This window comes from Mesoplodon mirus (genome assembly GCF_964341445.2).
Source record: "Mesoplodon mirus genome assembly, chromosome: 4".
Classification (NCBI taxonomy): domain Eukaryota; kingdom Metazoa; phylum Chordata; class Mammalia; order Artiodactyla; family Ziphiidae; genus Mesoplodon; species Mesoplodon mirus.
In genome coordinates, this window is record NC_138979.1 from 133,948,528 (window position 1) to 133,961,916 (window position 13,389).

Consider the following 13,389-nt stretch of genomic DNA (forward strand, 5'->3'; position numbering starts at 1 on the left):
ACAGCACAGGGAAACTACTCAATACTTTGTGATAACCTATATGGGAAAAAAATCTGAAAAAGAATAGATATATGTATATATAACTAAATCATTTTGCTGTACATCTGAAACTAACATACATGTTGTAAATCAACTATACTCCAATATAAAATAGAAATTAAAAAGAATAATAGAAGAGGTGAGTGGATTGGGAGACTGGTAACAATAGATTTACTTCTTGGAGGTATAAAGAATTTTAAGAAGGAAATAGGGCATTAATGGAGATCTATGAGGATAAAGCCTGACCCACCGTTGGTTGTGGCAGCTAGGTCAATATGAGAAATTAGTATTTTCATTGGAGTGATATGGGCTGGACTGCATAGTGTACCAACACATGGTTATTTTCTTAGGAAAAATACTGCAATAGAACATGGTTGTTCATGATTAATTCTTTCATATGGCCTTTAAAAAATTATTTCTAATGATAGAAATGTTACTTATTCTTACATATTTCTTTTAGCCAATAACTTTGTAAGTCTAATACTTCTAATAATTTGCCTGTAGATTCATCATCATTTCTTAAGGAGAAAATTCTAGAATATTTTCTTTTAAACATAGGTCAAAGCTATGCTTAATTTTAAGGTTTATGCTACATACTGCATTTTGAGAATATAACCCAAAGGAAATTGCTTTTTACAAATAGGCATTTACATGAGGGAGTTTACTGGGATATACTTAGTAAAGCCAAATCTTAGAAAGAACTCAAGTCAAACTGAGGAATATTTAAGCAAATCCAACCATACTGCCCTTACTTATCTCAGAACTTGCTCTTTCTGCTGCCTGTAATTTTCTTTCTCCAGACAGCTGCATGACTGGCTTTCTTACTACCTCATCCTCTCTTTTATTTTGTTCTTAGCACTTGGTACCACATACATATTAGAAATGTAGTTAGATAAAAAAAAGTCTCTATCTCCCCACTGGAATGTCAGCTCCTTGAGAGCAGGGACTTTGTTTCGTTTACAGCTAAATTTCCAGTGCTTAGAATAGTAGTGTCTGACACACAGAATTAGCTCATTAAATATCTGTTGAATGAATATTATTACACTCGGAAATGATATTGGTTAGAGATTTTTAAAAATACTAAATAAAAGGGGTTCAGCATAGAGTAATTTGTATACCTAAATTCAGTAAAATAAATGAAAAATATAAATCAGATAAAGTAAAAAAGAAATAAAATAGTATAAACCCAAAAGGACAAAGAACAGAAGAGGAGGTATCAACAGATGAGAATTCAACGTTTTGGAAGAAAGCAGATGGACCAGTTTTAACTGATTAACGTAGGTTTTCACTTTTTTGCGTTCAGCTCTGTGCCTGCAGAGAGGGAAGTTAATAAGAAACAAGATGGATATTCCCACAAAATCCCAGAAAGGCTCAGGAATTTCAGGTTCCAAGGGCCTCTGAAGATGGGAGTGAATGCAACTAAAAATTGTAAGATTTGTTAAAAGTCTAGAGTAGTTTAGACCCTAGATTTTCCTTCTCCATCTAGTATAGCCAGCAAAAAACTGAATGTTCGTTATTTGAAGAGGGCGAAAGCAGAGAAGTTATTTAGCACAGCTGTTGGGAGGTGGAGCAGGGGTGAAGGATCTTAGCGAAAATGGGAAGTTGAATGAAAGTTTATATATTGAATGGTGACATCACCAGCCCTGTTTGTCTTCTTTGCTCCCCGAATGCTTGTTGCCTTACTTGAAACATTCTTCTTTGGGAAAACTTAACCCAAGGGAAATAATGTAGAGCACTGACATTTAGTGGGTTCCCCCCTCAAAGAATGCCATCATGGACATTCCCAGTCATTAGGACTCTGCACTTTCACTGCTAAGGTCATGGGTTTCATTCCTGGTCGGGGAGCTAAGATCCCACAAGCTGCATGACGTGGCCAAAAAAGAAAGAATGTCATCCTGCACTGAGGCCCACCAGTTGCCAAGCTTTATCCAGCCTCTAATTTGTTTTGTAATGCCTCACACTTATTCTTTTTTTTTTTTTTTTTTTCTTTTTGCGGTATGCGGGCCTCTCACTGTTGTGGCCTCTCCCGTTGCGGAGCACAGGCTCCGGATGCGCAGGCCCAGCGGCCATGGCTCACGGGCCCAGCCGCTCCGCGGCATATGGGATCCTCCCAGACCGGGGCACGAACCCGTATCCCCTGCATCGGCAGGCGGACTCTCAACCACTGCGCCACCAGGGAGGCCCCTCACACTTATTCTTGAACAGAAGTTTGAAGATCACTGTACTTGAGAGACCAAAATAATCAAAAGACACTCAGAAGAGACAGATAGTGCTGAGATCAGAAGAAAATTTAAAGTAAATTATAGAGAGATAGCAGGAGATACGGCAGTGAAAAAGGAATATTGATTACTCAGAGAATAAAAAATGGAAGTTAAAAACTTGACTCACATTAAAAATCCAGTAAAAGGGTTATGGCAGAGTAGAATGAATCAAAGGGATAGAAGAAAAATGTGGGGAAAGGTAAGAAAAGTAGAGGATCAATCCGGGAGGTCCAACACCTGAGCAGTGTGAATTCAACAAAGAGAAAATCAATAGGAGGAAATTATCAAATAAATAATAGATACAGAACATAAGAACTGAATGATATAAATAGATTAAAATAGGCCTTCCAAATGAATGCCTTGCAGAATGAATGGAAAAGACTCACCTTAGGGCACATCATTATGCAATTTCAGAACACCTGGGATAAACAGAAACTAAAAGCTGTGGAGGAAAAAAGATTACATATCGAGGATAAGAAGTAAAAAGACATCAGATGTTCTCAACAGCAACGTCAGATGCTAGGAAACAATGAATAAATTCCTTCAAAACTTTTAAGAAAAAATTATTTTCATTCTCGAATTTTATACTCACAATCTGGCATTCAGTTATGAGGATTTTAGAATTGGAAAGTCTTACTTTCTTTCACCCTACATACCCTTTTTCAGAGTTACAGAAATGATTCTTTACAAGAGGGAGTAAATCAACAAAGAAAAAGATTTTATTGTAAATGAGATTCAACCAAGGGGACAAGTGAAAGGAATTCCTTGGATCAAAATGAAGAGACAAACCTAGACAGGACAAGCCAGTCTAAATTGTTGCAGAAGATTAGATGGTTTCAGAAAGGATGGCTCCGGAAGGGAAAATAGAATTGCTAAGTATGAGTGACAGTTGTTTTTGAAGGACCTTTATAAGACCTCAAGGATGTGGGGTCATTTTTCAAAGGCAACAAAACATGTGAAAATGAGGAAATATTTAAAGAGAAGCAAGGAAATGTAATTATAGTTTACAAGATAGCTTGAAAAAAATGTTTACATGGTCATAATAATGTAAACTTGAATATTGATTTAAGCCCAACCTGATAGAACTGTATTGGGAGCACATGAGAGGAAAGCTGTGCATGTATGTTTGGTATAATAACTAAACCCGTATCTTCTCTAATAGCAAAAAAGATCTAAAATGGAAAAGTCAAGAAATAAAATAATGCCTTCAGATAAACGCTGTGTTGATTACCAATTTTTTGAAGTTAAAGTCAACAGAGTTTTTTCTTCCTCTTCTTAAAACCCTCTACAAAACAAATTTTAAATGCATTGTAAAGTTCACTTTTATTTTCATTATTAATTTTAAAGTATAACACCTTAAGTTTGGATAACAATTTCCAGGGAATTAATTGTTTGCAGTGGTATCTTTATGTGAATTTATAGTTTTTAAGACTTTCACATGCTTTTATCTCATCCGAAGTTTTCAACAGCCCTGTGAAGCAGATAATACAAGTATTACTAGTCTTATTTGGAAGTGAGAAAAGTAAGACTGACCTAGAATCTCATGCTATTAAGGGAGAGAAGTAGGACTCACCCTCCTCTACCCCTTTGTTCTTTATAATATTTACCACACTATACTTTGTCTTCTTATGGTGAAAGAAAGATCTGGAAATTCTAATTCCTGGTCTCTCGTATTTTGTCTTTTCTAATTTAGTTATAGCTTAGCTGTCTTCTTCCTTTAAAAAAAAAAAAGCTTTATTGTGGTAAAAACACATAAAATTTACCTTAATCTTTTTTTTTTTTTTTGCCATGCTGCACAGCATGTAGGATCTTAGTCCCCCCCGACCAGGGATCAAACCCGCGCCCCCTCCAGTAGAAATGCAGCGTCTTAACCACTGGACCGCCAGGGGAGTCCCTTCTTAACCTTTTTTTTTTTTTTTTTTTTTTTTTTTTTTGCGGTATGCGGGCCTCTCACTGTTGTGGCCTCTCCCGTTGCGGAGCACAGGCTCAGCGGCCATGGCTCACGGGCCCAGCCGCTCTGCGGCATGTGGGATCTTCCCGGACCGGGGCACGAACCCGTGTCCCCTGCATCGACAGGCAGACTCTCAACCACTGCACCACCAGGGAAGCCCTCTTCTTAACCATTTTTAAGTGTACAGTTCCGTAGTGTTGTGTATATTAACGTGTTTTTACAGATTTCCAGAACTTTTTCATCTTACAAATCTGAAACTATACCCATTAAAACAACTCCTCTTTTCCCCCTCTCTCTAGTCCCTCATAACCACCATTTAGCTTTCTCTTTCTATGAATTGGGCAACTCTAGATATAAGTAGAATCATGTAGTACTTGTCTTTTTGCGACTGGCTTATTTCACTTAGCATAATGTCCTCAAGGTTCATCCATGTAGTGTATGACAGGATTTCCTTCATTTTAAAGACTGATGATATTCCATTGTTTGTATATATCACATTTTATTTACTTCATCTGTTGGTGGACATTTGGGTTGCTCCTTCGGTTGTTGTGGATAGTGTGTCTATGAACATGGGTATACAGATAGCTCTTTGAAACCTGGCTTTCAGTTAGTTTGGATAGATACTCAAGTGGGATTTTTGTTTTTGTTTTTGATATTTATTTATTTTGGCTGTGCTGGGTTTTAGTTGCAGCACGTGGGATCATCATGGCTGTGTGTGGGATCTTCATTGAGGCTTGTGGGATCTTTTAGTTGTGACATGCAGGATGTAGTTCCCTGACCAGGGATTGAACCTGGGCCCCCTGCATTGGGAGCGTGGAGTCTTAACCACTGGACCACCAGGGAAGTCCCTGGGATTTTTGGATTATATGGTAGCTCTATTTTTAATACTTTGAGGAAACTCCATTTGGTTTTCTGTGCCATTTTACAATCCCACAGTTAGTGCACAAAGGTTCCAGTTTCACCTCATCCTTGACAAAACTTGTTATTTTCTGTTTTTTTTTGATAGTAGCCATCCTAATCGGTATTGACGTGATGTCTCATTGTGAATTTGATTTGTATTTCTGTGATAATTAGTGACGTTGAGCATCTTTTCATGTGCTTGTTGGCCATTTGTTTATCATCTTTGGAGAAATGTCTAAGTCATTTTTTTATTTTTTAATTGAGTGTTGTTCAGTTATGGGAGTTCTTTATGTATTCTGTATATTAACTACTAATCAGACATAAGATTTGCAAATATTTCCTCTTCTTCTGCTATTTGCCTTTTTAACTGTGTTGATTGTGTCCTTTGATGCATGAAAGTTTTAGTTTGATGTAGCCCCATTTGTCTACTTTTGCTTTTTTTGCCTGTGCTCTTGGTATCATAGCCAAGAAATCATTGCCAAGTCCAATATCATGAAGCTTTTCCCGTATGTTTTTTTCTAGGAGTTTTATAGTTTTAGGTTTTACATTTAGGTTTTTAATCCATTTTGGGTTAACTTTTGTGTATGCTGTAAAATAAGGATTCAGCTTCATTCTTTTGCATGTGAATATCCAGTTTTCCTAGCACCATTTGTTAAAGAGACTGTCCTTTCCCCATTGAGTGATCTTGGGACCCTTGTCCAACATTTATTTCTGGGCTTTCTGTTCTATTCTATTGGTCTGTTTGTCTTTATGCCAATACCACACTGTTGTCTTCTTCCTTTTGATAGTCGTTTTTTACCCCTTTGCCATTTTATGTTGCTAGTTGGAAGTTATTGGTGGTTGTTAAGAATAAACTGGTACTAGTAATTGCCGCATTATGAAGTATATGTTAGAATAACTTATTAAAAAAATAACTTTAGGGCCTCCCTGGTGGCGCAGTGGTTGAGAGTCCGCCTGCCGATGCAGGGGATACGGGTTCGTGCCCCGGTCTGGGAGGATCCCATATGCCGCGGAGCGGCTGGGCCCGTGAGCCATGGCCGCTGGGCCTGCGCATCCGGAGCCTGTGCTCCGCAACGGGGGAGGCCACAACAGTGAGAGGCCCGCATACCGCAAAAAGAAAAAAAAAAAATAACTTTAGTGTATTTTTCTTTTCGCCATGTGATTTTTTGAAGTAATCAGAAAAATGATCTCCCTAAGGGTAAGGCTGGCGTTCTTAACTCTTTTTTTTTTTTTTTTTTTTGAGGTATGCAGGCCTCTCTCACTGTTGTGGCCTCTCCCGTTGTGGAGCACAGGCTCCGGACGCGCAGGCTCAGCAGCCATGGCTCACGGGCCCAGCCGCTCCGTGGCATGTGGGATCTTCCCAGACCGGGGCACGAACCCGTGTCCCCTGCATCAGCAGGCGCATTCTCAACCACTGTGCCACCAAGGAGGCCCCTTAACTCTTATTTTAACACTGTAATTGCAGGGTGTGGACTAATTGATCATTTCTGAAGATGCAGGGGTGTGGTAAATTTGCTGATTCCAGAAGAAACCCTTATGTCCCACTTAAGTATGCAGTTAGCATAGAACATGTAGTAAATGAATCAGAATGTATCAACTAACAACTTTCCGTTTGTTTTTTTGACAGTATGCTTTGAAATAAAAAGATACAAAATAATGACTAATTTGTATCTGGAAAATTAGTCTTCAAATGTGTCATTTCTTTAAAGGAGGGGGCAAAAGAGACCAAAATAAGTTGAAAAGCTTCTGCGCCTTTTCCTAGGGTCTCAACTGGTAAATCCGGAAAAGTTTATGACAATAATTAGTCATTCAAATAGGAGGGAACTATTTTTTCTGGTAGTCTAATATTGATACTTTGGGATTGTCCTTTATCGTGTACCAACTGGATTTGGTTGTATTATTTCTTCTCAGATTCCTCTTGCTCTCCATGCTGCTTACTTTCATTTCACTTCCCCAATGCAGACCCTCTTCATTCTGGTCAGTCTTATTTCCTTCTTGTCTTGGAACCAGTCCTAATTTCCGTCTTCTTGTCTACTGTTAATAAGAAGGGTTGTTCTGTCAAGTCAAGTGGGCTATTCGCTATTTTGGAATAATTTATCATTATTTCGCTATTGTTCCAAAATCTATAGTTTTTCAAAGTGAAGACCAAATTCTGTACTTCATGAAGGTTTGCTAGATGCCTATAATTTTCAGTTGATTTTTCTAAACTTTGACTTTGTTTCATTTGAAATTTTGTCTGTCTCTCTAATTGTTTTGCATGTTTTTTTTTATCGCTCTCCAACTACTAATAGTTAATAAGCCTTAGAGTGAGGACCTTATCTTATACCTATGTATTCTCTACAGGGAATGTAGTATAGTGCTGGATATGCATCAAGTATTGAAAACTTTTTTTTGTCCCCACCTGACCTTCCCCCACTTTTCTTCTTCTCCTTTCCCTCTTCTTCTTCTCCTTTTTAAAAATATTCCCTAGATTTATCTGATTATAACTAATTCTTCCAGTGGCATTCAGCCTCAAAGTTCACTTGATTTAACATTTTAAATTTATCCTTTCTTGGGAAAAAATTTGCTGCATACTGCATTCTGAAATAATGGACATATTTTAAAATCCGGATATCAAATCTACATGACAATTTAAAAGATGCCTTCCATACACACAGAAAAAACCTAAAACTAGTAAGAAGACAAACTCAAAAATGTTGTACAATGTGTGTCATTTTCTAGTTTACATAGAGCTTTTGCAAACCATTCATAAAAAATGCAGTAGAAAATACAGACAGGGCTTCCCTGGTGGCGCAGTGGTTAAGAATCCGCCTGCCAATGCAGGGGACACGGGTTCAAGCCCAGGTCCAGGAAGATCCCACATGCCGCAGAGCAACTAAGCCCGTGCACCACAACTACTGAGCCTGCGCTCTAGAGCCCACGAGCTACAACTACTGAAGCCTGCATGCCTAGAGCCCATGATCCGCCCCAAGAAAAGCCACCGCACTGAGAAGCCCGCACACCACAATGAAGAGTAGCCCCCACTCGCTGCAACTAGAGAAAGCCCACGTGCAGCAACAAAGACCCAACTCATCCAAAAATAAATAAATAAATAAACAAACAAATAAATTAAAAAAATATATAGAGACAAAGGATGTGAAATAGTATTTAAGGGGAATAAAGGAAATAGAAATTCAACATCCTTGTAGTTAAAGAAATGCAAATCAAAATGAGGTACTACTCTCTTTTTTCCTTTTTTTTTAATCAGATGAGCAAAAATTGTTTCATGATACCTAGCGCTGACAAGAGGAGATGGAAGAATGGACTTTCTCATGTCTATGTCTCATTAGTGGGTTAGTTAGAAATGCATTTTTCTGCAAGTAATAGAAAAACTCATCTATTGATACTAGTTTAAGCAAATAGGGACTTATTTTCTTACACAGTATGAAGCTGGCATTGTGTTATTAGCAGCTTGATGTCGGGGCTGGCATTTCTTAATTTTCCTGGCCAGTTCTTTGTGAATACAAGTTTCACATGTGTTCACATTCGAAGTAAGAAGAAAGTGGTAGAGCCTACACTATTTGTTGACTGTCCCTTTTATCAGAAAAGCAAAATTGTTCCCAGAGCTCTGCAGCAGACGTGCTTTTCAGACTCATAATCCTTACATGGGGTTAGGTATATTGCTGCTCTGAACCAAAACAGTGTTCTATTAGGAAGATGGTGAGAGAAGATGGTGAGAGGGAATGTTGGATAGTCAACTGAAAGTGTCTTGTCAAATGGCTGGTACAACTTTTCTAAAGATAAGTTGTCAGCGTATTCCCAAATTTAATATACACAGGTCTTTGATGCAACAGTTCCATTGTTCAGAGTTTACCCATGAATAAGTTTCTGTTCCTCTGAATCATTCAGAGAACATGGTAGAAGTAGAACTTTCTGGACCTGAGCCTAGAACTCAGAATCATTGGCGTTGGGGCCAATGAATCTGTATTTTAAAAAAAAATAGCTTACTAGGTGACTATTATGTGGAGCTAGGTTGTGTAGACTATAGAGAAACCCAGATTTTTAAAGTAGGCATAAAATTGCAAAAAAAAAAAAAAAAAAATTTGTATCCAGCCAACCACTGGCATGTCATATCTGGAGCTGGTTTTTCTTAAAAACAAAACAAATGAAACAAAATACCTCTTTTTTTTTTTTTTTTCAACTTCAGTTAAATAATTGCAGATAAGCCAAAAGAAGAAAGCGTCAGCCCAGTTATATGGGAAGAACAGCCATTAACACCAACTAATATTGTTAGTGTATTTTATTTGATATAAATCCTTACAGATCTGTGTGTAGCGTGCATATAATATATATGTAGTGGTTGTCTTTCTATATCAAGACAGGTGCACATACTTCCTTTTAAATTATTATTATTCCATTGTACAAATATGCCACCTACTAAAGCAGTGTTCTTAATACTACCCTCTTTTTTCGCTTTAATAGTGTTCTAGTGAGTGCTTTTAAACAAATGTTTTTTATCTGATTATTTACATAACATAAAATATGCACAATTGCCATTTGGTATATTTTGTGTGACTGTCCTCCAGGAATATCTTTTTTTTTTTTTAGATTTATTTATTTTTGGCTGTGTTGGGTCTTTGTTTCTGTGTGAGGGCTTTCTCCAGTCGCGGCGAGCGGGGGCCACTCTTCATCGCGGTGCGCAGGCCTCTCACTGTCACGGCCTCTCCCGTTGTGGAGCACAGGCTCCAGAGGCGCAGGCTCAGTAGTTGTGGCTCACGGGCTTAGTTGCTCCGTGGCATGTGGGATCTTCCCAGACCAGGGCTCAAACCCGTGTCCCCTGCACTGGCAGGCAGATTCTTAACCACTGCGCCACGAGGGAAGCCCCAGAAATATCTTTTTACTTTTGCCAATTTGATATCTCATTGTTTTAATGTACATCTTTATTAGTAAAGATTCAGTCCTTTCATATGTTTATTGGCCACTTGCATTTCTTTCTTTGAATTCCTTTAGTTTTAATCCTTTTTTACATTATATTATGCAATATTAACTAACTGTATTCTGAGTGTATTTTAGGAGTAAATCAGTTTTATGGTCTGTTTAGTTTTGAGAATAATCCCTAATTTAAAAAGAAGACATGCCCTATAATTTAATGATTCAGTTTCCATTTAAACTGTTAGTGGAAGAGATGAAGTGAATTGTGAAAATATATTGTAGTATTACCTTACAGGGTAAAATAATAATTCCTTATTATTTTATAGCCTTAACCATAAGATGACTTAATTTAAAAGATTTTATGAAGTAACTATCCAGATGGTAAAACTTTCATAAATTTTTTTTTAATGATTTTTTAATTTTTGGCTGCATGGCTTGTGGGACCTAAGTTCTCTGACCAGGGATCGAACCTGGGGCCGCAGCAATGAGAGCACAGAGTCCTAATCACTGGACTGCCAGGGAATTCCCTTATAACTATGTTTTTATTTTTTTATTATTTCTTTTATGACTATGTTTTTAATAACTCTTATTCACTTTAAAGATCACTCTTTAATTTTAAAACCTTAATGTATATCTTCTATAATAAAATCTAACCTAGCTGCTAGGATTTAAAATTTATAGATATATTTCAACAGTATAACCTTATTAAAAATCTATCCTGAGCTAAGTTATGAGTTTCCCTCTGAAACATTTATATCCATGACCAGAATTTGTTTTGTTAGCTAAAGCCTCCAGAACAGATATTAAAGATACTGCTATTTTTCAGGATGGTAGCAAGATAGCATTCAGATATTAAAATTTAGATTCTTAGCTAGCTAAGTAGCACTGAATTCTAGATATGATTGCTTCTTTAGGGAGCAGGCTCAATACTCACTGTTTTATAGATGAAGGAGCTAGTTTTAACTCAGTCAACAATAAACTGGCAGAATTTTGGAAAATTTGTTACAGAATTTAATTTGTAATATAAAAACTAATAAACCTTCTGATTATGACTTACAGGAGAGCTCAAGAATCAAATTAACATATTCCTTTAGTAGCTAACTTGGGCTTTTAAAAGGTGGTTTTGATGATGCCAAATAAACATTTGGAAGATGTTTCTCTTTATGTTTCCACAGATCATTAACTGAAGAAAAAATAAACAGCCATGCAAAATTCTCACATGGATGAGTACAGAAATTCCAATAATGGCAGCACAGGCAACAGTTCAGAGGTAGTGGTAGATCAGTCTACTGATTTCAGTACTGAGATTATGAATGTTACAGAAATGGAACAGTCACCTGATGGATCTCCTAATGTGAATACAACTACGGAAGAAAATGAAATAGCAAATACTGTGGACCTTCCAGTGACAGAAACAGAAGCAAATTTCCCTCCAGAATATGAAAAGTTTTGGAAAACTGTAGAAAGTAATCCTCAGGATTTTACAGGCTGGGTATATTTGCTTCAGTATGTAGAACAGGAGGTTAGTAACTATTTAAATGGGATTAGAGGGGACAGAATAATCAAGTAATATCAGACTAGGCCTTATTGTTCTGTAATTAAAGTTGCCTCTTTTATAATTTTCAGATTAAGCTGAAGAACATTTTAGATTTTTTTTAGCTTCAAAAATAACTTTCATAGCATTTGTACATTATGGAAAGTATTAAAATCAAAGTCTAATGTTTTTAATAATTGGTGTGTGTATGTATGTGTGTATGAAATTGCTGAAATAAAAAAATTACCTTGCTGTTTGACAGTTAGTTCCTTCTGTTTCAAAGGATAAGATTGCATTTGTAGGAAAAAGGGCTGCTGTGTGTGTGGTTTTTAAGCCTGCTGTTTATTTTGAGATAATAACAGGCATACCTCGTCTTATTGCGCTTCACTTTATTTTATTTTATTTTTTAATTTTTTTTGCGGTATGCGGGCCTCTCACTGTTGTGGCCTCTCCCGTTGCGGAGCACAGGCTCTGAACGCGCAGGCTCAGTGGCCATGGCTCACGGGCTGCCGCTCCGCGGCATGTGGGATCTTCCCGGATCGGGGCATGAACCTGTGTCCCCTGCATCGGCAGGCGGACTCTCAACCACTGCGCCACCAGGGAAGCCCTGCGCTTCACTTTATTGAGCTTCACAGATACTGCGTTTTTTACAAATTGAAGGTTTGTGGCAATCCTGCGTCGAGCAAGTCTGTTGATGCCATTTTTCCAACAATATTTGCTCATTTCCTGTCTCTGTCACATTTTTGGTATTTCTTGCAGTATTTCAAACTTTTTCATTATTATGTTTGTTACGGTCATCTGTGATCGGTGGTATTTGATGTTACTATTGTAATTGTTTTGGCAATTTTTAGCAATAAAGTATTTTTAAATTAAGGTATATACATTGTTTTTTTAGACATAATGCTATTGCACACTTAATAGACTACAGTATAGTGTAAACAGAATTTTTGTGTGCACTTGGAAACCAAAAAATTTGTGTGACCTGCTTTATTGCGATAATACACTTTATTACAGTGGTCTGGAACTGAACCCGCAATATCTCTGAGGTATGCCTGTACATTTGAAAGGAATAATAGTTTTTGTGACAAAAATTTCTAAGATGTTTAAACACCTTGTTTTATTTTCATCAGAATCACTTGATGGCTGCCAGGAAAGCGTTTGACAAATTTTTCATACACTACCCGTATTGCTATGGTTATTGGAAAAAGTATGCAGACCTCGAAAAGCGGCATGACAACATTAAACAATCAGATGAGGTGCGTACATTACTGAATAAAGTTATCTCCATTAGGTACTGTAAGCCAAATAATAACAAAACAGAGACTTTTTTGGCTGGCAGTACCTACGATTTATGGTCAAACAATTTTATAGGGTATTTTATTTGCATTTGTCACTCTTGTGGCATTTGTAGCTAATATTTTCTCTCTTTGTTGGCAGGTGCGTTAAACCTCTACAGTTTGTCAAGCTTTGCAGTGCAAGCCTCTGTATTACACTGCAGCTTAACAAGTAGGGCAGGGCTTTTCTCTCACTTACATTTATTTCTCATTTTCCAAACAATATAGTTGGTTTGCTAGTCACATTTGCTACGTCTTATTGCATTTTTGGTCAGACGCTGTCATTGATGCTCTAATGGGTCTGTGCCCTATGGTCTGTAACCCAAAGCCTGCCCACACAACCCGGTCAGAATGCAGGGACTGCTGCGCTTTGAAGATCAAGACTCTGCACGTGGGGATCAGAACATTGCCATGTTCTATCCAACCTCCACCCAAATGGTAATGGTAGATTATTTAAAC

The 13,389-nt window shown here is 37.5% G+C and overlaps 1 protein-coding gene across 5 annotated transcripts in view; it reads left to right on the forward strand.

The window, feature by feature from the left end:
- The window catches only part of PRPF39 (pre-mRNA processing factor 39), a 38,017-nt gene that overhangs the window by 5,426 nt on the left and 19,202 nt on the right, over positions 1–13,389 (forward strand). Inside the window, exons 1-3 of one of the 5 annotated variants that reach the window (XM_082619455.1) lie at positions 12,747–12,852; positions 13,034–13,102; positions 13,206–13,368. In XM_082619455.1, coding sequence (XP_082475581.1) covers positions 13,282–13,368 — 87 coding nt within the window. In that variant the 5' untranslated portion in view covers positions 12,747–12,852; positions 13,034–13,102; positions 13,206–13,281. Of the gene's footprint in view, positions 1–11,237; positions 11,585–12,726; positions 13,369–13,389 lie in introns of those variants that run through there. The other 4 variants (XM_082619452.1, XM_082619454.1, XM_082619456.1 and 1 more) reach the window with 4 other exon arrangements.